Below are 20,145 nucleotides of genomic sequence, written 5' to 3' on the forward strand. Positions count from 1 at the left end.
AATCCTTACCACAGCTGTAATTATATAAGTAACTGTACAATTATATTCACTGGCTGGCTCCCTCAATAGACAGAAAGCTACATGAAAGGAAGGTCTTTATATATTTTGTTCACTGTTGTATCCCCTGTACTGAGCAAGAAAGGAAACTCAACAAATATTTGCTGAATGAATGAATAAATGCAATATATGAGAGCCAATATTGCTTAACTCAACCATGTCAGTTTGGGCAAAGCATGCAGAAGAGATACCTGAGCTAGTCCTTGAAGAAATAATGAGGCTAAAAATCAAAGTTAAGGAAGAGCATTAGATGCAGAGAGCACAGCAAAAGTCCAGAGACATGAAACAAGCTGTTTGCTATCACCGGAGCATTAAGTGCCAAGACAGCAATGACAGGAATTAAGGCTCAGGAAGATGACCAGGGCTGGGGCAATAGAAGGTGGCAGATAAAGAATCTGGAATTAATTCTGTGATTCCATAGCACCCTGTTCAAACTTCAAATGGCACCTAATCTTTTATGTTTACACATCTGATTCCCTCATTAGTCTCTGAGGTAGCAAAAGGCAGAAATTGTACTGCGTACATGTGTATCCCCAGAGCACGGCATAGGGATGGGCTCACTGTAAGTACTCATGTGTTGAACTGGCAGAGTCCCACAAGGACCCATGGATGAGGACAGAATACCTACTGTGAACACTTTTAAGGCAGCACAGTGCAGTTCAGGGAAGGGTTGACTACTGATGCCACGGAAGAGCTCCAGGGGGTCCTGAGATAAAGAGGAAAACCAGGATTCTGTCATCCTCAGCAGGTCATCCGTCTGCTGCTCAGGCTACAGGACAGAAAAAGAACATCGTATCACAAGGTTAACTTATCTGGAGAAAAGTACTCATTTGGAAGTCAGGAAACCTGGGTTCTGATAACACTCTGTCATTAATTTGCTGTGTCATCTTGGCTAAGTCTGGAGCACTCTTCCTCAAACCCAGCCCAGACCATTCCCAGTTTTTTTCTAATAAGGTTGATTAAGCAATCTCTAGGATCTCTTCAGTTCTAACACTGTATGATTCCATTTTAACTTAAAATTGTCACATGTCACTAATGATATATGAGGGTTATCTTCTTTTATTAAAAGAAAGATGACACTTGGTCAATGTTTATATTAACTAGTATTATGTTATCTGGTACAGATTTATTCCCCAAAACATACCCCACCATCCTTCATTAATTTACCAATCTACTTACTGGTAAGTACAGAAGAGATGAAACTGCATCTAGACATCTAATTTTTAGCTCTGTCGAGGCATTCTTTGCTTGATATCCTATTCTCTTGAGCAAGCGTTCAAAGCGAGTTCCTTTGAAGGATAACAATGAGATTTATGTGTGTGTGGTAAAAAAAAAAAACAAAACCATAAATTTACTATTCTAACCATTTTTTAAGCATACAGTTCAGTACATTAAGTACATTCATATTATTGTACAACTATCACCACTACCCATCTCCAGAACTTTTTCATTAACCCAAAGTGAAACTCTGTACCCATTAAATAACTCCCGTTCTTCCCTACTTCCATCCCCTGGTAACCACTATTCTATTTCCTGTCTCTATTAATTTGACCGTTCTAGGTACCCCACGTAAGTGAAATCATACAGCATTTGTCCTCATGTGTCTGCCTGATTTAATTAGCATGCTGCTGGCAAGGTTCATCCATGCTGTAGCAGGTGCCAGAATCTCATTCTTTTTTAAAGGGTGAGTACTATTCCATTGTTTGTATATACCACATTTTGTTTATTCATTTATCTGTCAATGAACATTGGGTTGCTTCTGCCTTTTCTATCTATTGTCAATAATGCTGCTATGCTCATGAGAGTACAACCATCTGTTTGAGTCTCTGCTTTCAGTTTTTGGGAGTATATACATATAAATGGAATTACTGGAACATATGGTAATTCTATGTTTAATTTTTTGAGCAACTACCATACTGTTTTCCACAGTAATTACACCATTTCACATTTCTACTAGAAAGCACAAGGGTTATAGTTTCTTCACATCCTAACACTTATTATTTTATGTTGTTTTAAAAAATATAATAACCATTCTAATGAGTGTGAAGTGAAAGTGAGATTTTTAAAAGTATACTTTCATACACTACAATCTCTACCAACCTACTTCAACACAAAAATAAGCATGTGGTCAAAGAAGGGACAGGCCTAAAACACAAAATTATGTGCAATGCAGCATATATAAGGCAAAGTATATAGAACTAGAATTAAAGGAGCTGGATTTGAGTAGCAGCTGCCCTGTTTGTACGAAATTAGAAAATTTTCTTAATTTCTCTGAGCTTCATCTACCTTATCTGTAAAATGAGACTGACAATAGTATGTTTTTTGCAGGACTGTAAAAGGATTATATGTCATAGATAAAAGCACTTAGTAAAGTACATATAACAAGGATATTAGTTGTGATACACAACAGCATTTTTATCTTCAACATATACTTCATGATGGTTTAAAAAATAGCACTGCATGTTCCTTTTTTGTGTGTAGAATCCACTGTACTGTTAAGATAGTCATGGATGTTCCATGAAAGTTTCTTAACATAAAATCTTATCAAAAACTTTTGTTTCTTTTCCTTCCTTGACATTACAAATATAAAACAAAATTTCATTAAATATTCACAACCCTGAGAAGTAGTTGTTATGCCCTTTTTATAAATGACAAAAATGAGGCCTAGAAAAGTGGAATAAAAGAAGTTCAAAAAGATCTCTAAGATTAATACCTGAAAAACACTGGCCTACTTAGTAGTGAAAGGTGCCGTGGCTCACGCCTGTAATCCTAGCACTCTGGGAGGCCGAGGTGGGAGGACTGCTCGAGGTCAGGAGTTCAAAACCAGCCTGAGCAAGAGCGAGACCCCGTCTCTACTATAAATAGAAAGAAATTAATTGGCCAACTAATATATATAGAAAAAATTAGCCAGGTCATGGTGGTGCATGCCTGTAGTCCCAGCTACTTGGGAGGCTGAGGCAGCAGGATTGCTTGAGCCCAGGAGTTTGAGGTTGTTGTGAGCTAGGCTGATGCCACGGCACTCACCCTAGCCTGGGCAACAAAGCGAAACTCTGTCTCAAAAAAAAAAACTAAGTCAGGCCCAAGCATGGCGGTGCAGGCCTCTAGTTCCAGCTACTCAGGAGGGTGAGGTAGGAGGATTACTTGAGCCCAGGAGTTCAAGGTCAGCCTGGGCAACATAGCAAGACTCTATCTCCAAAAAACAAACAAACAAACAACACACACACACAAAACAAAATAAAAATAAAAACAAAAACTACTGTTAGACTTGAGTTATGAATCCAATCTTTCTGACTCCTGTACCATGGGTACTATTCAAGGAAGACATAAAGGGGAAACAGTGTTTGGTCCAAATTGGTTGGTAGACCCCTAAACAGTGAAAAGTAAAAAGAAAAGGTTTCCAGTAGTAATAATTAGAAGACTTTTAGAGATAAGTCCAAGACATGGTTAAGAAGATTGCCATCCATAGAATAGTTTCTACAAGATAGTTAACTCACCAGCAAATGAACTTATATATTGAACGCTTGTCAAAAATTAAGACACCCCTAAATAAAGCCAAGACAAGTCAGACTGACCTGTTTTCTGTAAAACCTGTTTTCCTTCAACATTGGATCCAAGGATTCCAACTGTGTCTACTGCTACGCCAATCATGGTGGGGTCCTGACTTTCCATCATTTCAAAGACTTTTTCCACAAAGACTGGGTAACGCTCACAGGTCTGTTGAGGACTATCCATGACAGCCAGGTTTCCAAAAAATTTCACAAAACCTAAAGATATTTACAAACATATATTTTAGTACAGGAGCAAGATAGCACAAATTGTGGGCCATATGTCTTCATAGGAACAGAAATAAACTACAGACCAGAAGGAGAAGAAAGGTTAAAACACTATGTTGCCTGAAAATGAGAGACCATTAGGAGATACTGAAGGACCTGTCATGTGTGGTCCTAAAAGAAGAGAAATCCCAGGGTGTCAATGGAGCTGGGTCCAAATATGGAAGTATTGTCATGTGCAAGATGGAGAACAACGAACAAGGACCGGTGGATACAAATTATAGAAAGGCAGGTTTAGAGTCATTATTAGGAGGAAATTTTTAAACAGATATGTTAATCAGTAAAATAAGCTAGGCTACTACTGAAGGAAGGAATAAATCTTCAATTTCTGGAAGTATTCAAGAAAGATGAATCAAACATACACTAAAATAGAATGGCTGGAGTAGTTCCTCTGTTAAAGATTCCAACTCAGAGGTTTGATGAATCTGAACTATACTACAAAATGTCATTAGTAGTATTATTTATGTTTCTTTTAAGTGGATCTTCAAGAGAAAAAAACCCTGATGCTCTAAATGGTACTTATGTGTCCAGAAAATCTGAGTCAATAGCACATGGCTCCCAGGGCAACAGATTCTACCTCATGAAGGGGCTATGAGTTATCTTCTGTTTTATAAAATTAATCTTTTATTTTATTTTTTATTTTTATTTTTTTTTGAGACAGAGTCTCGCTTAATTGCCCAGGCTATAGTGAGTGCCCTGGCGTCAGCCTCGCTCAAAGCAACCTCAAACTCCTGGGCTCAAGCAATCCTCCTGCCTCAGCCTCCCCAGTAGCTGGGACTATAGGCATGTGCCACTATGCCCAGCTAATTTTTTCTATATATATCAGATGGCCAATTAATTTCTTTCTATTTATAGTAGAGACGGGGTCACACTCTTGCTCAGGGTGGTTTCGAACTCCTGACCTTGAGCGATCTGCCCGCCTCAGCCTCCCAGAGTGCTAGGATTACAGGCGTGAGCCACCGTGCCCGGCCTAAAATTAATCTTTTAAATCAACAAATTAAAAAATTGTATATATTTACTATATACAATGTATGTATACACTGTGATATGGCTAACTGAAATAATTAAAATATACATAATGTCACATCTTTTTTGTAGTGAGAACACTTAAAATCTACTCTTAGAAACCTTCAAAAATATGATACACTATTATTAACTATAGTAGCCATGTTGTATAACAGATTTTGAACTTATTCCCCCCTACCTGAAATTTTGTATCTTTTGACCAACATCTTTTCAATAGCCCCCATCCCAGGCCCTGTAATCACCATTCTAATCTCTACTTCTATGAGTTCAGTTTTCTTAGATTTCACATGTGAGACCATGCAGTATTTGTCTTTTTGTGCATGGTTTATTTCATTTAACATAATGTCCTCCAGGTTCACCCAAGTTGTTCCAAATGACATGATTTCCTTCTTTCATAATAGTATTCTGTTGTGAATACATATGACATTCATCATCTACTGATGGACCCTTAGGCTGATTCTATATCTTGGCTATTGTGAATAATGTTCTAAAGAACATTGGAGTACAGATATCTCTTTGACATACTGATATCATATCCTCTGGATATATACTCAGTAATGAGATTGGAGGATCATATAGTAGTTCTATTTTTAATTTTGTGAGGAACCTCCATACTGTTTACCATAATGGCTGTGCTAATTTATATTCCCACCAACAGTGTGTAAGGGTTCCCTTTTCTCCACATCTTTGTTGATACTTGTTATCTTTTGTCTTTTTGATATTAGCTATTCTAATGGGGTGGTTTTAATTTGTATTTCCCTGAGGATTACTGATGCTGAGTATTTTGTCATGTATCTGTTGTCTATATGTATGTCTTCCTTCGAGAATAGTCTATTCAGGGCCCTGCCCTTTTTAGAATTGGGTTGTTTTCTTGCTATTGAGTTCCTTATATATTTTGCATACTAATCCTTCATTGGATATATAGTTTGCAAATAATTTCTCCCATTTCATAGGCTGCCTTTTCACTCTGATTGTTTTCTCGGCTGTGTAGAAGCTTTTTAGTTCAATCTAATCCCATGACTACTTTTGCTTTTGTTGCCTGTGCTCTTGGGGTCACATCCAAAAAATCTTTGCCAAGACCAATATCGTAAGGCTTTCTTTCCCCTTATGCTTTCTTCTAGTAGTTTTACAGTTTCAGGTGCTATGTTTAACTAATTGGGTTGATTTTTATATACATTGTGGATAACAGTTTAACTTCATCCTTCTGCATGTGTATATCCAGTGTCTAAACAACATTCATTAAGGAGACTGTCCTTCCCCCATTGCATGTTCTTGGCACCTCTGTCAAAAATCAATTGACCACAAGTGCATGGATTTATTTCTGGGCTCGCTATTCTGTTCCATTGGTCTATGTATTTGTTTTTATGGCAGTACCATGCTGTTGTGATTATATAGCTTTGTAGTCTATTTGAAGTTGGGTAATGTCTCCAGCTTTGTTCTTTTTGTTCAAGATAGCTTTGGTTATTCAAAGTCTTTTGTGGTTCCATATGAATTTTATGATTGTTTTTTCCTCTTTCATGAAAAACATCATTGAAATTTTGCTAGAGACTGCACTGAATCTGTATAGTTCTTTGGGTAGCTTGGACTTTTTTTTTTCTTAAAGACAAAGTCTTACTCTGTTGCCCAGGCTAGAGTGCAGTGGCATCATAGCTTACTTCAACCTCAAACTCCTGAACTCAAGGGATCCTCCCACCTCAGCCTCCAGAGTAGCTAAGACTATAGGCATTTGCCACCATGCCCAGATAATTTTTTTCTTTTTTGTAGAGACTGGATCTTGCTATTAATATGTTGCTTAGGCTAGTCTCAGACTCCTGGGCTCAAGTGATCCTTCTGCCTCAGCCTCCCAAGTAGCTGGGACTACAGGTGCACACCACCACATCTGGATAATTTTTCTATTTTTAGTAGAGACAGGGTCTTGCTCTTGCTCAGGCTGGTCTCAAACTCCTGAGCTCAAGCAATCCTCCTGCCTTGGCCTCCCAGAGTGCTAGGAATACAGGAATGAGTCACTGTACCCGGCCTGTATTTTAGTTCTAAGTTTTTTTGGTGGAGTCTTTAGGTTTCTATATAAAAGATTATGTCATCTACAAACAGGGACAAATTCACTTCTTCCTTTTTGATTTGGATGCTTTTTATTTCTTTTGCTTGCCCAATTGCTCTGGTTAGAACTTCTTGTACTTTGTTGAATATAAGTGGTAATTGTGGGCATTACTTGTCTTGTTCCTGATCTTAGAGGAAAAGTTTTCAACTTTATACCATTCAATATGACATTAGCTGTGGGTTTGTCATATTTGACCTTTATTATGCTGAGATACATTCCTTCTATACCTAATTTGTTGAGACTTAACCATAAAAGAAAGGTGAATTTTGGCAAATGCTTTTTCTATATCTACTGAGATGATTATATGGTTATGTCCTTCGTTCTGTTAATGTGGTGTATCACATTTGTTGATTTGCATAGGTTGAACCATCCTTGCATCCCTGGAAGAAATCCTACTTGATCAGGGTGAATGATTCTTTTAATGTGCTGCTGAATTAGTGGCTATGGGTATCTTTTAAAAGGAATCAGCTCAAAGGTAAATAATCCTTGGCCTCCTCTATCAGAGATAACTCAGAAATAAAACATGTATCATCATTTACACAGGCATCATTGTTTCTTACCTGGCAAATAAAAGCTAGAGAAAGGGTCTGAATCTGCCCCAACAATTATATTAGAAATCTGGTCAATGACTCCTTCTTGAGCAAGGTACTGTCGTCCATGATGAGTATATGCCAGTGATGTTACCATTTCTATACAGGTGGCTCTAAAATGTCAGAAAGAAAACACAAGATTCTGTATATGATTAGCATAGTTTACAAATTACTTTCATATAGGTTGTCTTATTTAATTCTTCCCACCAAATCTGAAAGGTCAATAATCTTGCCTCTACTTTTTGATGAAGACACAAGGCCTGGACAGTTGCAGTGACTTATCTGCAATCACATTGTTATTCTAGACAGAGGTTAGACCTAAATCTTGACCTTCTGACTTGAGGCCCAGTATTGTTTCCACTATAACCTAGCTGCTTCCTAGATTTAAAAAAAAATTTTTTTGTTTTATTTTGAAATATCAAACATATGAAAAAGTAAAGAGAATAGTACAATAAGCCCCATGTACCCACAACCCTGATTTTACGGTTATCAAGATTTTGCTTCTTTCATCTTTTTTTCCCATTTTGTGCTGAACTATTTTAAAGCAAATCCTAGTCATCTTCCATACTTCATTTACCCTGCATTCTTCAGTATGCATCTCTAAAAACCATAAATATTTCCTCACATAATTATAATGCCATTGCCACATATTAAAAAATAATAATTCTTTACTATCATCTAATATCTAACATCCATGATCAAATACAATAATTTTTAAAAGTATTTTTACAGTTAATCCTGGAGTATTTTAACTATTTGCAGGTATTTTCCGATGTAACAAAATTTGATATAAGGCTAAAAAAAATTAACAAAATTAATTTTCTTATTAGGTTGAGATACTCAAATGCTTTGAAACAATCTAAACTAGTGTCTGATTGATGCATATAGGTTTAATAAATTCAGGCACATGTAAAGAACAGGACAATCAGAAAACCATTTAAGAAAAATAAAAACTATATACATAAAGATAACTATTACAATGCTATTATAACAGCAAAATACTTGAAGCAAGCCAAGTGTTCAACAGAGAGGAAGTATTAATAAGCTGTGGAATATTAACAAGGACATATTTGGCAGATATTACAGGGGATTTAGGGAGGTAGGGGAATAGGGGTTGGAAGATATTGGAATCAATATTTCTTTGAGGACTTATGTTAGGCATTATGTTGGTTTCTATGGTCAAATCACTTAATCCTCATAATATCTTGTGGTTTTTTTTTGAGACAGAGTCTCACTTTGTTGCTCAGGCTAGAATGAGTGCCGTGGCATCAGTCTAGCTCACGGCAACCTCAATCTCCTGGGCTCAAGTGATCCTACTGCCTCAGTGTCCCGAGTAGCTGGGACTACTGGTAGCATGCGCCACCAGGCCTGGCTAATTTTTTGTATATATATTTTTAGTTGGTCAATTAGTTTCTATTTTTAGTAGAGACGGGGTCTCGCTCAGGCTGGTTTCGAACTCCTGACCTTGAGCAATCCACCCGCCTCAGCCTCCCAGAGTGCTAGGATTACAGGCGTGAGTAATCCTCATAATATCTTTACGGTAGAGTTGTTATTGTTCCATCTGAGAGATGAGGAAACTGAGGTATACAAAGATTACAATAAGTTTTTCAAGGTCAAACAGTAAGTAGCAGAGAGATATATAAGCTCAAGCCTTTATTTGTAAAAGCCTATGCTTTATCTATCACGGTATAGTGCTGCTATTTAACTATGCCAAAAAATGCATACGATAAAATGGCAGCTGCCATGTCACTACAACATTTTAAGAGCACACATGTCTAGGGACAGGGAACACAGTCACTTGAAAGTAGCAAATTGTGGGTCTTTCCCAAGTTCCAATGTGTCAATGTAATTTGATCAATTTTCTAAAGGCCCCTTTTTCAGGACACACATCAGTCATGAGATTACAACCTGGGCACAGGCTCTAATAGGGAAAACCACGGTAAGTCCCAAGGTTGCTTCCTGTCCCTCCAAAAGAGGACATTTTGCTTTAAGAACTCTCTAAGTCAACACACCTGACTAGCACATCCTCACCAGTCAGTTCTCTCAGGAGCTGGGTTACCAATCCACTTGTGGTACAGTAGTTTAAACATTCTGGTGACACAGAAGAAATCTCTATAATTAGCTGAAGGAAAAGAATAGAAAAAGGAAAAAAAGGTCAAAACAGCCCCAAATCTGATAGATCTCATTTTAAGTTAAATGCAGGACTAGGTATTAATACTTTCTATAATTGAATTTTTATAATAAAAATCTGTTATTTGTCTCTTCAAGTAGAAACACTTCACTGAACACATAAGAAATTACTTTGGCACAGAAATATACCGTTACATCTGGGTTTATCAGCGCTTTTTCCCTCTAGAAATCATCAGTCAGGGTACAAAAGAATTGAATCAGCAACAATAAACAGATTATATAAAAAGCATTCATTCATTCATGCATTCCGTTAGTCACTCACTCACTCACTCATTCAACAGGTATATCCTAAGGGCTTACTGAGAGATACAGGAAGACAGTAAAGGGTTTTAAGCAGAGAACTGACAGCATCAGGTTTGGATTTTTAAAAGATCATTCTGACTGCATGTGAAGAAAGACTAAAGATCTATCTTAGTGGATGAGGGGAGACCAATTTGGATGCAAATACAGTAGTCCAGCTGAGTGACACTTATAGGTTAGTCTAGGGTGGTGGAGGCTATAACAATGAAGAAAAAGTGCATGGGTTTAAGTAAAATTGTGATGACTAAATGGATATGTAGCAGAAAAATCAAAGCCTTAGAAAGAATGAGGACAAGGTCTAATATTCAACTATGTGTACCATAAGACAGGGCCAGTTTGTTGCTGTTGTTTTTTATGGGAGGTACAGGGTAGATGGGGAAGATCAGGAATTTGGTTTGAACATGTGTGAGGGGCCTAGAATATGTCCAAGAGGGTGAGAGTGAGTAAGCAGCTGGATATAAAGGTCTGAACTCAGAGGAGAGGTCTCAGTTGGAAATTTGCATTCAAGAGTCATCAGCACAGGTGGGAACTGAAATCTTAAGATGAATAAAATTGCCTAAGAATGATTATAGAGTACAGTGAAAGCAGGGCTTGAAACTTTGCTTCATGAACTACAATAATTAAAGGTTTAATAGAGGATAATGAGCTGGGAGACTGAGAATAAACAGGCAGAAGGAAAACCAGGGTAGTGTGGTAACAAGACATGCAAAGTAAGAAAGAGTTCTAAAGGCAGAATTAGAATGCAGAGAGTTCCTTTTTGAATATGCAGCCTATTAAGTGTGCAGACTTGGGTCAACTGCTCCATCAATAGTGATGTTAATGATTATAACAAAAAGTTTACTGTGAGAATTAAAGATAATATATGTGAAGATTTTAGAATAGTGCTTAGTACAAAGCTGGTGCAAATAAAAGCCATTTCTTCTTTTTACTACTACTACTAATTTTTTCAAAGTCTGGTTTCAATGCTATCTCCTCTATTATACCACGTATACTGTGCTGTGAATATTTTTATATGACTGTCTCACACACTAGGCTGGGAATGCATCCCTTATTCCCAGTATCTAGTATAGGGCCTAACACAGATCATATACTCAATGAATGCATATTAAATGAGCCATCTTGCCTGCCAATATAAGCCCTTCCTGTATTCTGCTTTGTAAGCAACAGAAAGTATGCTTTTGGTCTTACCTCATATACCCTGTATCGAACAATATCATTTGTTTTCATTACACTTTTCAAATCATCCAGCAGATTGCTTTCAAATAAAGCCTCCAGTCCAGCCTGGGTTAGTGATATTCTTGACAGGGATTTGATGGCCTTATAAGGAAACAAAATATCTCCTAAGTCACAAAAACACAGAACATTAATATCTACTTCATTATGATTGATATTAAAATTCGTGCATGCAATGCACCTTGCCCAATGAGCATTCACTATGTTTTAGCTATTATTTATAACTGGACAAGACACAGGTATTCTTGACAGAATATAGATTGTGCAAGTTTTGCTTCTTATCAAGCAACCCAATGTAAGCCCTATCATGGTTACTACAGATATGTTATGTTTTAGAAAATAGAAGGGGTTTATTAGAATTTGACAACCACTTATTTTTTTGATATCATATACAAGAGGTTGCAAATTCAGTTACACAAACCATTCATTCTAAACCCTCACCTCAATTTAGAAGGCCTTTCTATGTCTTTTAGGACACTGAGGTCTTTGCATATTCAACTTGATGATTCTAGCAGACTTACCGCTTTAGCTACTGATAGATTCTCTCCACCAATGCAATAAACAACTTGTTTTAGTAATTCAGCATTATTTAGAATCTCAGTAACAGCATCAGAATTTTCAACAATTCTTCCAACCTGAAAGAAAAAAAATCAGAAACATTCTTCCAAAGTAGGGCAACATGTGAACACATGATAGTCAGATTTTCTTAGTATGCAGTTATTTTAGGAGTTAGTGATCACAGCTATAAGACAAGTCATTAAAAATTCAAAATGACCCAAATTTATTAAGCCAAACACACATATGGTATAGTTTTAAAAAGAAAAAAAAATAGTGTGTAAAGAGGTGAGATAGCTCATTGAGTGAAAACAATACAAACCCTAGTTCTGTCTATTTCTAGCTGCACTGACCTGGGGCAAATTAAATAACTTCAATGAGGCTTTCTTATCTGTAAAATCAGAATACAATACTTAATTCGACCATGGCTAAGAAGATTAAATGAGACTGAACAGGTAAGGCACCTAGTACAGGGTCTGACACATAAATAGTCAATGAATAAATTGATACTTTCCACCTTTTTATTGAATAAACACTTTAGAGGAGAAAAAGAAAAGCAGTAGTTCAGTATCTACTGGATAACTAACATTTTAACAAGATAATCCTTATCAGCAGTTCTTCACTCAAATAGTAGGATATTTTTGGTTACCAGGTTGGTAAGAATTACTGTCTTAACTGTTAGTTTAGTGACCTTTAGCACTTTATGACCAAAAGCATTTAGTTCATGCCACTGTAAGAGGACATAACATAGCAGAGTAGCTGTTTGAACACATAGGAATCTTTTTCTCTAGACTAGGAGCTCCCTGAAGGAAGGAAAAATGTTGTATTTATCTTGGCAACTCCAACAGCATATGGCAACATACCTGGCATGTAAAAGGAACTCAGATGGTACTTAATGGAACTTCTTACTTCAGCTTGTATCACCCAGGTTATAGTCAGCTATGCATATAAGGACAGAGAGAGAGAGAGAGAGAGACCGTGTTCTCTTCATCTCTCTGTCTTTGACACCCAGCACAGAACCTGGCCCAGAGCAGGTGATCAATGTTGATTCTTTCTTGTATATACTAGTAAAATTTCATACCTGGGAAAGAGTGAGGATCTTTACAGAATCATCAGGGTGAGTTAATCCCCTCTGCAAGTCAACCCTGAGGTTCCGGGCCACATGAATTGGCTCCATAGCTTGGAGCAGTCTCTCCAGAATGGACACACACAAAGTAGTCTTTTCCCTAAAGGAGACACCATAGATCTCATTAGTTCACGCCCAGCCAGATAGGAAGTAACAGCCTAACAATACATGAAGCTTAGCTCAATGAGGATCTCCTCCACACAGACTTCTTTTTAAAACAGCAGCTTTTACTCACTTATCAAACATTTGCTAAGTACCTGTTCCATGCCATGCCTATGCTGGGGCTACAAAGAAGAATAACATATATTCTCTAGCCTTAAGGAGCTCAGTCTAATGAAAAATACAGAAAAGTAAAAAAGGTAACTATAATCAAGGTAGATAAATGCTATAGGCTATAGCTAGAAGCTACAAGAGCTTAAAAAAGAAGACAAGGGGTGGGTGCAGTGGCTCATACCTGTAATCATAGCACTTTGGGAGACCGAGGCCAGAGGATCGCTTGAGGTCAGGAGTTCCAGACCAGCCTGACCAAGAGCGAGACCCCCATCTCTACAAAACATAAGAAAAATTAGGTGGGCTGTCGTGGCATAGGCCTGTAGTCCCAACTACTCAGGAGGCTGAGGCAGGAGGATCGCTTGAGCCCAGGAATTAGAGGTTTCAGTGAGCTATCTATCATGACACCACTGCACTCTAGCCTGGGTGACAAAGTAAGACTCTATCTCAAAAAAAAAAAAAAAAAGAAATAAGAACAACAAACAAAAAGAATACAAGGTATGGGGAAGGCTTCCCAGAAGGGTAACATCTAAGTTAAATTTCAAGAAAAAGTACCAGTTATCTAGAAGATAGGTGGTCCAGGTAAAGGAAGTAGAAGCAGATGAAAAGGCACAGAGGAATGAGACATAGTACTATACTTTCTAGGAACCAACATGACTGGGGTCAGAATGAGGGAGATGGCGGGAGAAGGTAAAAGGGTGAGATGAATGGCAAGAAATGAAACTGGAAGGATGCACAGAAGCCAGATTCTGACAGGTCTTTTATGTCATACTTGGAATTTAGACTTTTTTCCAGAAAATCAATGGCAAGCCATAAAGTAGTTTAAACAGAGAAGTAAAATGATGAGATATGACCTACAGAAATCACTCTGGATAAATGTTAGAGAAAGAATTTTCAGTTATAAGACAGTCAATGGTAAGAGGTGATAAAAGAGAGAAGCAGAGGAGTAGCCATGGGGATGGGAAGAAGATGGAAAAGATTCAAAAGCAGTTAGAGAACCTGACGACTACTAGGTGCAGATACAGAAGGTGTTTCAAGAACGATTTCTCCTTCTGATGCTTGTTGAAGTCGGAATTAAAAAAAAAAGAACCATTTCCTTAAAAAAAAAAAGAACAATTTCCTTGTCTCTTGACAGACAGTACAAATAAATGGGCTAATATACTGCTAATTATACAATTAAATTGGGACAATCTTTCTAGAAGGTGATTAATCAATACAAATCAAAAGCCTTAAAAATGAACATATCCTTTTATCTTAGGGATTCCATATTGCATAACTGAGCCAAAGGGAATATTAAGAATGTTTTTCCACCCAAGATAATGGAAAACATGTTTATACAAAAATTTGTACACTAATACAGCAGTGGAAAAAACCCAAATGTCCAACTTTTGAATGAATAAATATATGTGATATACCCACACCATCGCATATTATTCAGCCATAAGAAGGTAGAAAGTACCGATACATACCACAACATGAACAAATTTTAAAAATACTATGCTTAGTGGAAGAAGCCAGACACAAAAAGCTTCCTTTACGATGATTCTATTTATATGGAATGTCCAGAATAGACATCCATAGAGACAGAAAGATTCCCGGTTGCCAGGGGCTGGGGGAGGGGAGAAGAGGAGAAAGGGGGAGTGATGGCTTATAGGTTTTTCACTTTTTAAAATATTGTGATTATACATAACATAAAACTTACCATTTTCACCATTCTTAAGTGTGTCAATAAGTACATTTACTTTGTTGTGCAACCACCACCACTATCTGTCTCCAGAACTTTTTCATTCTCCACATAGAAAACAGTATCCATTAAACATTCGCCATTCTCCTCTCTCCTAGCTCCTGGCAAACACCATCTAATTTGTCTCCCTAAATTTTACTATTCTAGATATCTTACATAGGTGGAATTATACAGTATTTCTCCTTTTGTGTCTGGCTTCTTTCATTTAGCATAATATATTCAAAGTTTATCTGTCAGAATTTCCTTTCTTTCTTAAGGTTATACATAAAATATCCCATTGTATGTATATACTACATTTTGTTTATTCATTCATCCCTGGAGGGACACTTGGATTGCTTTGGTGCCTTTTAAAATTTTAGCCAATCTAACAGATGTACAGTAGAATCTTGCTGTGATTTTAATTTGCATTTTCCTAGTGACTAATAATGTTGAGAATCTTTTCAAGTGCCTATTTGCCATCCATATATCTTCTTGTTCAAATTTTTTGCCTATTTTTTTGGTTTTATTTTTTCCTTTTTTGAGACAGGGTCTTACTCTGTTGCCTGGGTTAAAGTGCAGTGGCATCGTCATAGCTCCCTGCAGCCTCTGACTCCTGGACTAAAGCAATCCTCTTACCTCAGCCTCCCAATTAGCTGGGACTAGAGATGTGTGCCACCAAGCCCAGCTGATTTTTCTATTTTTTGTAGACACAGAGTCCTGGATGGTCTAGAACTCCTGGGCTCAAGTGATCCTGCCTAGGCTTTCCAAAGTGCTAGGATTACAAGTGTGAACAACCATGCCTGGTCATTTGCTCATTTTTTAATTGGGTTATTTCTTTCCTTGCTATTAAGTTTTGAGAGTTCTTTATATATTCCAAATACAAGTCCTTCACTAGATATATTTATATATTTTCTCCATTTTGTGACTTGTCTTTTCATTCTCTTAACTGCAACCTTTGAAGAACACATTGTTTAATTTCAATGAATTCCAATTTATTAATTTGTTCTTTTATAGATCATGCTTTTGCTGTTGTATCAAAGAAATCTGTTTAAATCAAGGTCGCAAAAATTTTTTCATGTTTTCTTCTAAAAGTTTTATAGTTTTAGGTTTTATATTTAGGTCTATAATCCACTCTCATACACTGCTGGTGGAAATGTAAAACAGTATAACCATTTTGGAATATAGTTAGGCAGTTTCTTAAAAGTTAAATATACCTACCATACCATCTAGCCATCCCATTCTTAGGTATTTACTCAAAGAGAAAAGAAAGACTATGTCTATGTAAAGACTTGTACATGAATGTTCACAGCAGTGTTATGTGTAATATCCCCAAATAGAAAACAACTCAAATCTCAAATGTTCACCAGAGAAATGGATGAACAAATTGTGGCATATCCACACAATGGACTACCATTCAGCAATAGAAAGGAATGAACTATTCATTCATGCCACACAGATAAATCTCAAAGTAATTATGCTAATGTAAAACAAACCCAAGAGTACATACTGTATGATAACATTTATATGTCACCCACGCCATGTCTGGCCAAAAAAGGGACAAACTCTCAATAGTAATAGAAAGCAGATCAGTGGTTGCCTGGCTAAGGCAAGGAGAGATTACCAAAAGCTGGGAGGGAACCTCACTATTTTGATTGTGGCAATGGTTTCACAGGTATATACCTATGTCCAAACTTGTCAAATTGTACATTGTATCATGTACAGTTTATTATATATATATATATATACACATATATATATTATACTTCACAAAAGCTGTTTAAAAATAGCAGTGGTAGGTTAAGCTGCACAGTGCACAAATGTTAGGTTGTATGTGGCCATTTGTTACCAAAAGGCCAAAGAGATAATACTTAAAATTAGTCTGGTTTGACTTCCATGTTGTAAAGCAGTAATCTTAGGACTTAATCTCCCTCACAAAAAACTTGTCAAAATTCTAATTGACATTCACAAGCTTAGATTCTGAACCAATATATAGCAACCTGTGTGGTTTAGCCAGGATAATAGCAGTGTATCTGGAGACTGCCAGTACGCTATCCAGAGAATTATTTCCACAAATTGCAGTTGGCACCTACTATGTATCCAGTTCTGAATTACTCTATCTTTAAACTTCCAATAAAACTGTTTCCTAAAGCACTGTTCCTTCATTCAGCAAACTATCTTCCCTATGGACCTTATTCCTCACCTTCCTCTCCTACACACTTCAGCTCCTATTGCATCTTTGCTGTCAACTTGCAGTGTGATCTTTGAAAGTCTCTTCATCTCTAACATGAAGAGGTTGGACTAGGTGGCCTCTCTAAACTCTGAGTCTCACCTTTCAATGGGCATATATTTGTGTTACATGCTGGACCCTACAAAGAATGCAAAGGTGAATAAAATATAGCCCCTGCCTTCATAGAATTTACAAACTAGAAATAAGCACACAGAGAGCTATAATGTAAGGCCACAGTGCCAAGTATCATTAATAGAAATAATGATAATGTTCTTTAGGAGATCTGAGTAGTACTTGCAACTGGAATAATCGAAAAAACATTTTGGAGGGTATGGCACTTCAGCAGGGCCTAAAAGGATGGACAGAATACGGATAGATGGGAGGGCATTTCAGTTAGAAGGATTGGTATGAATAAAGTTAGGAAAATGTAAGTCATGCTTCAGGGAAAGTAAGTGATGTCACATGGTAGCTGGAACAGATGCAAAGAAGTGGAGTGGAGGAAAAATATAAGGCTGGAAAAGTAGGATGTAATGTACTAAAAAGAGTCCAAATGCCAGGCAAAAAGTCATAATTTTACACCACCGGCAACGGGAAACCATTGAAAAGATGTGTGCCACCTGACCCGAGAAGTTTGTAGTTGCAGGTGGTAAAGACTTGCTCAAAAAGGACCCTAAGAGGTAATGAGAAGTCAGACTAATACCATACACCTAGCAAGAGGGAAAGAATGAGGGCCTAAATAAAAAGGGGGCAAATAAGAGATCTCACAGGCAGATCTGAATAATGTTAACTAATGGATTTAATGAATGGAGAGCACTTATGAAAAAGGAAGTACTTAGAAGGTCAGACCCAAGAAAGCCCTTTGAAATCATCCAGTGTTTCATTATTTTTTCAAGTAGTAAGGTCATTTTAAAATTTCTGGATCAGAAATATTTCAAAACTCCTTTAAATGATCAAATTATCAAATACAAAGTGTTTTAAATCAAACACTAAGAATATGTAAAAAAAAAAAAAAATCAAAGGTAAAAGTTGCTGTCCTACCAGTTTAAGGCCCACTTCCATATTAATAGTTTCTGGTATATCTTTGTAGGTATTCCCAATGTTACACATGCCTGTGTGTATTTGTGTGAAGGTGGAGGATTATAATCCTTTTTGAAAATTCCAAGATAAAATTACAGAGTCATAAACTTCTGAAATTTTCTTTTTTCATTCAACAACATATATTAGAGATTTCTCCATGTCCACATATATAGATCTACCTCAGTATCTTAAATAACTGCATCATGTTACATAGTAACATTTCATAATTTATTTAGAACCCCTGTTAATGGATATTTAGATTGTTTCTAGTGCTTTGGTGTCACACACCATCTGTTATGAATATTCCTGTATATACTGTTGTAGGGCCCCCCAGTTCCCTCCCTCTTTCATTGTGTCCTGAACGAAAATTACCCAGTGCCTTGACTGCTGTGGACCCAGCCAGCTGCAGGTTTTCCCAACATGCTTGAGCCCAAACCTGGGCCTTGAACATTCCCAGGCACTGATAAAGGTATCTAGGTTGTCGCTCAAAACACTGAAAGAAACTGGCCCCAGCCCTGAACCAAATGCCTTTAAAACCATATAAACTCCATACTCCCCCTCGCTGCGAACATACCTAGGTGGAACATCACTTTTCTCTCACTGTCCCTAGGACTGCTGCAGCCAGCTCTAAGTAAGTTCCCTTAGTAAATGCTTTGGACTGATCACCCTGGCGTTTGGGGCTTCTTTCTTCAGAACCCCAACCAGCCATATCGAGGGGAAGGTCTGGAGCACTCCCTGGTGGGAAGGCCTCTGCCGCCGCTTTGGGGGTGATTCCTGCCGCAGGTTCCAAAGAACAAAACTGTACACTTTGTGCGAGTACACCTGTACTAAATCCCTGTAACAAGAATGACTGGACCAAAAGGTATGTGAACTTAATATGTTGATGGTTTTTGCCACATTATCAGGGAAGGATTCCTTTGGAAGAGAAAAACAGTCAAGAACTTGTACACAAGGATGTGGAGTCTTTCTTGTTAAGTGGACAACCTTGCTATCCTCCTCCAATTTATATTTCAAGAAGGCAGTGAGGCCAGGCGACAAAAGAAAACTGACCCAGGGGCATCCTCACAGACTGAGTTTGAAACTCGTCTCTTGCCTCTCAGCCCAGGATCCTTCGCTCTCTGCAATTTCGGCTATTTTCCACCCTCCCTGTGACTGAGAAAAGCACTGCCTTCGCCCCCAATCACCCTCCTGTCCACACTTAGGGGTGCCCCTCTCTCCGCTCAAGCTCCAGGGTCCTCTCACCGGTGGTTCTCGTTGAGCAGGCAGAAAAGCGGACCAAGGCGCAGCTCCGCCGCTTGCTCGCGCAGCTCGCTCAGCGGCACCGACTGCAGCACCGAGTGAAGCGCACGCAGCTCCTCCAGGGGCGCTTCCAGCCTCGCCACCTCCCTCAGCAGCGCCAAAGCCTGGGCCGCCATCTTGCCCTCCCCCCGCCCACGCAAGGGTTGACCCGCCGGCCAGTTCTCGGGGCGCCTCTTCGAGCCTCGCGAGATCTGCTGATCATACCCACCCTGACCCTGAGATTGCTTCGGAGCTGCAAGCCTCGCGAGAAAGGTCCATTTAGGGCGTGACAACGTTAGCCAGTGACTGAAGGCTCCTCGGTGTGGCGTCATCTAGGGCGCCTCCCAGTTGGTCGCACAGTGAGGTTTTCCGGGCGACTTACGTGCTTACCCCGGAGGTGGAAGCCTTGCCAAGTTCCCGGCAAGCGGAGCGGCGAGGGTGAGGACCCACTGGAAGTCAACGGCCTAGCCGGCGGCCTCCCAGCAGCTCCAAAACCAAGCTGTCGGCTGCGGCGACAACGGCAGTTGTGGAGGCTGCCTTGGCTTGGGCAGCAACTGAGGCCACC

General features: G+C 38.4%; 1 protein-coding gene across 1 annotated transcript in view; it reads right to left on the reverse strand.

Moving 5' to 3' along the window:
- The window catches only part of PSMD5 (proteasome 26S subunit, non-ATPase 5), a 30,297-nt gene extending 10,529 nt beyond the window's left edge, over positions 1–19,768 (reverse strand). The window contains exons 1-9 of the mRNA XM_012771696.2: positions 19,545–19,768; positions 12,961–13,105; positions 11,846–11,959; positions 11,280–11,408; positions 9,614–9,723; positions 7,572–7,714; positions 3,630–3,821; positions 1,237–1,346; positions 686–826 (exon numbers count right to left, since the gene is read on the reverse strand). Of these exons, the coding sequence (XP_012627150.1) occupies positions 686–826; positions 1,237–1,346; positions 3,630–3,821; positions 7,572–7,714; positions 9,614–9,723; positions 11,280–11,408; positions 11,846–11,959; positions 12,961–13,105; positions 19,545–19,717 (1,257 nt within the window). The 5' untranslated portion in view covers positions 19,718–19,768. The remainder of the gene's footprint in view (positions 1–685; positions 827–1,236; positions 1,347–3,629; positions 3,822–7,571; positions 7,715–9,613; positions 9,724–11,279; positions 11,409–11,845; positions 11,960–12,960; positions 13,106–19,544) is intronic.
- Between the last annotated feature and the right edge of the window lie 377 nt (positions 19,769–20,145).

The sequence above is a fragment of the Microcebus murinus genome, chromosome 12, assembly GCF_040939455.1.
Source record: "Microcebus murinus isolate Inina chromosome 12, M.murinus_Inina_mat1.0, whole genome shotgun sequence".
Taxonomy (NCBI): Eukaryota; Metazoa; Chordata; class Mammalia; order Primates; family Cheirogaleidae; genus Microcebus; species Microcebus murinus.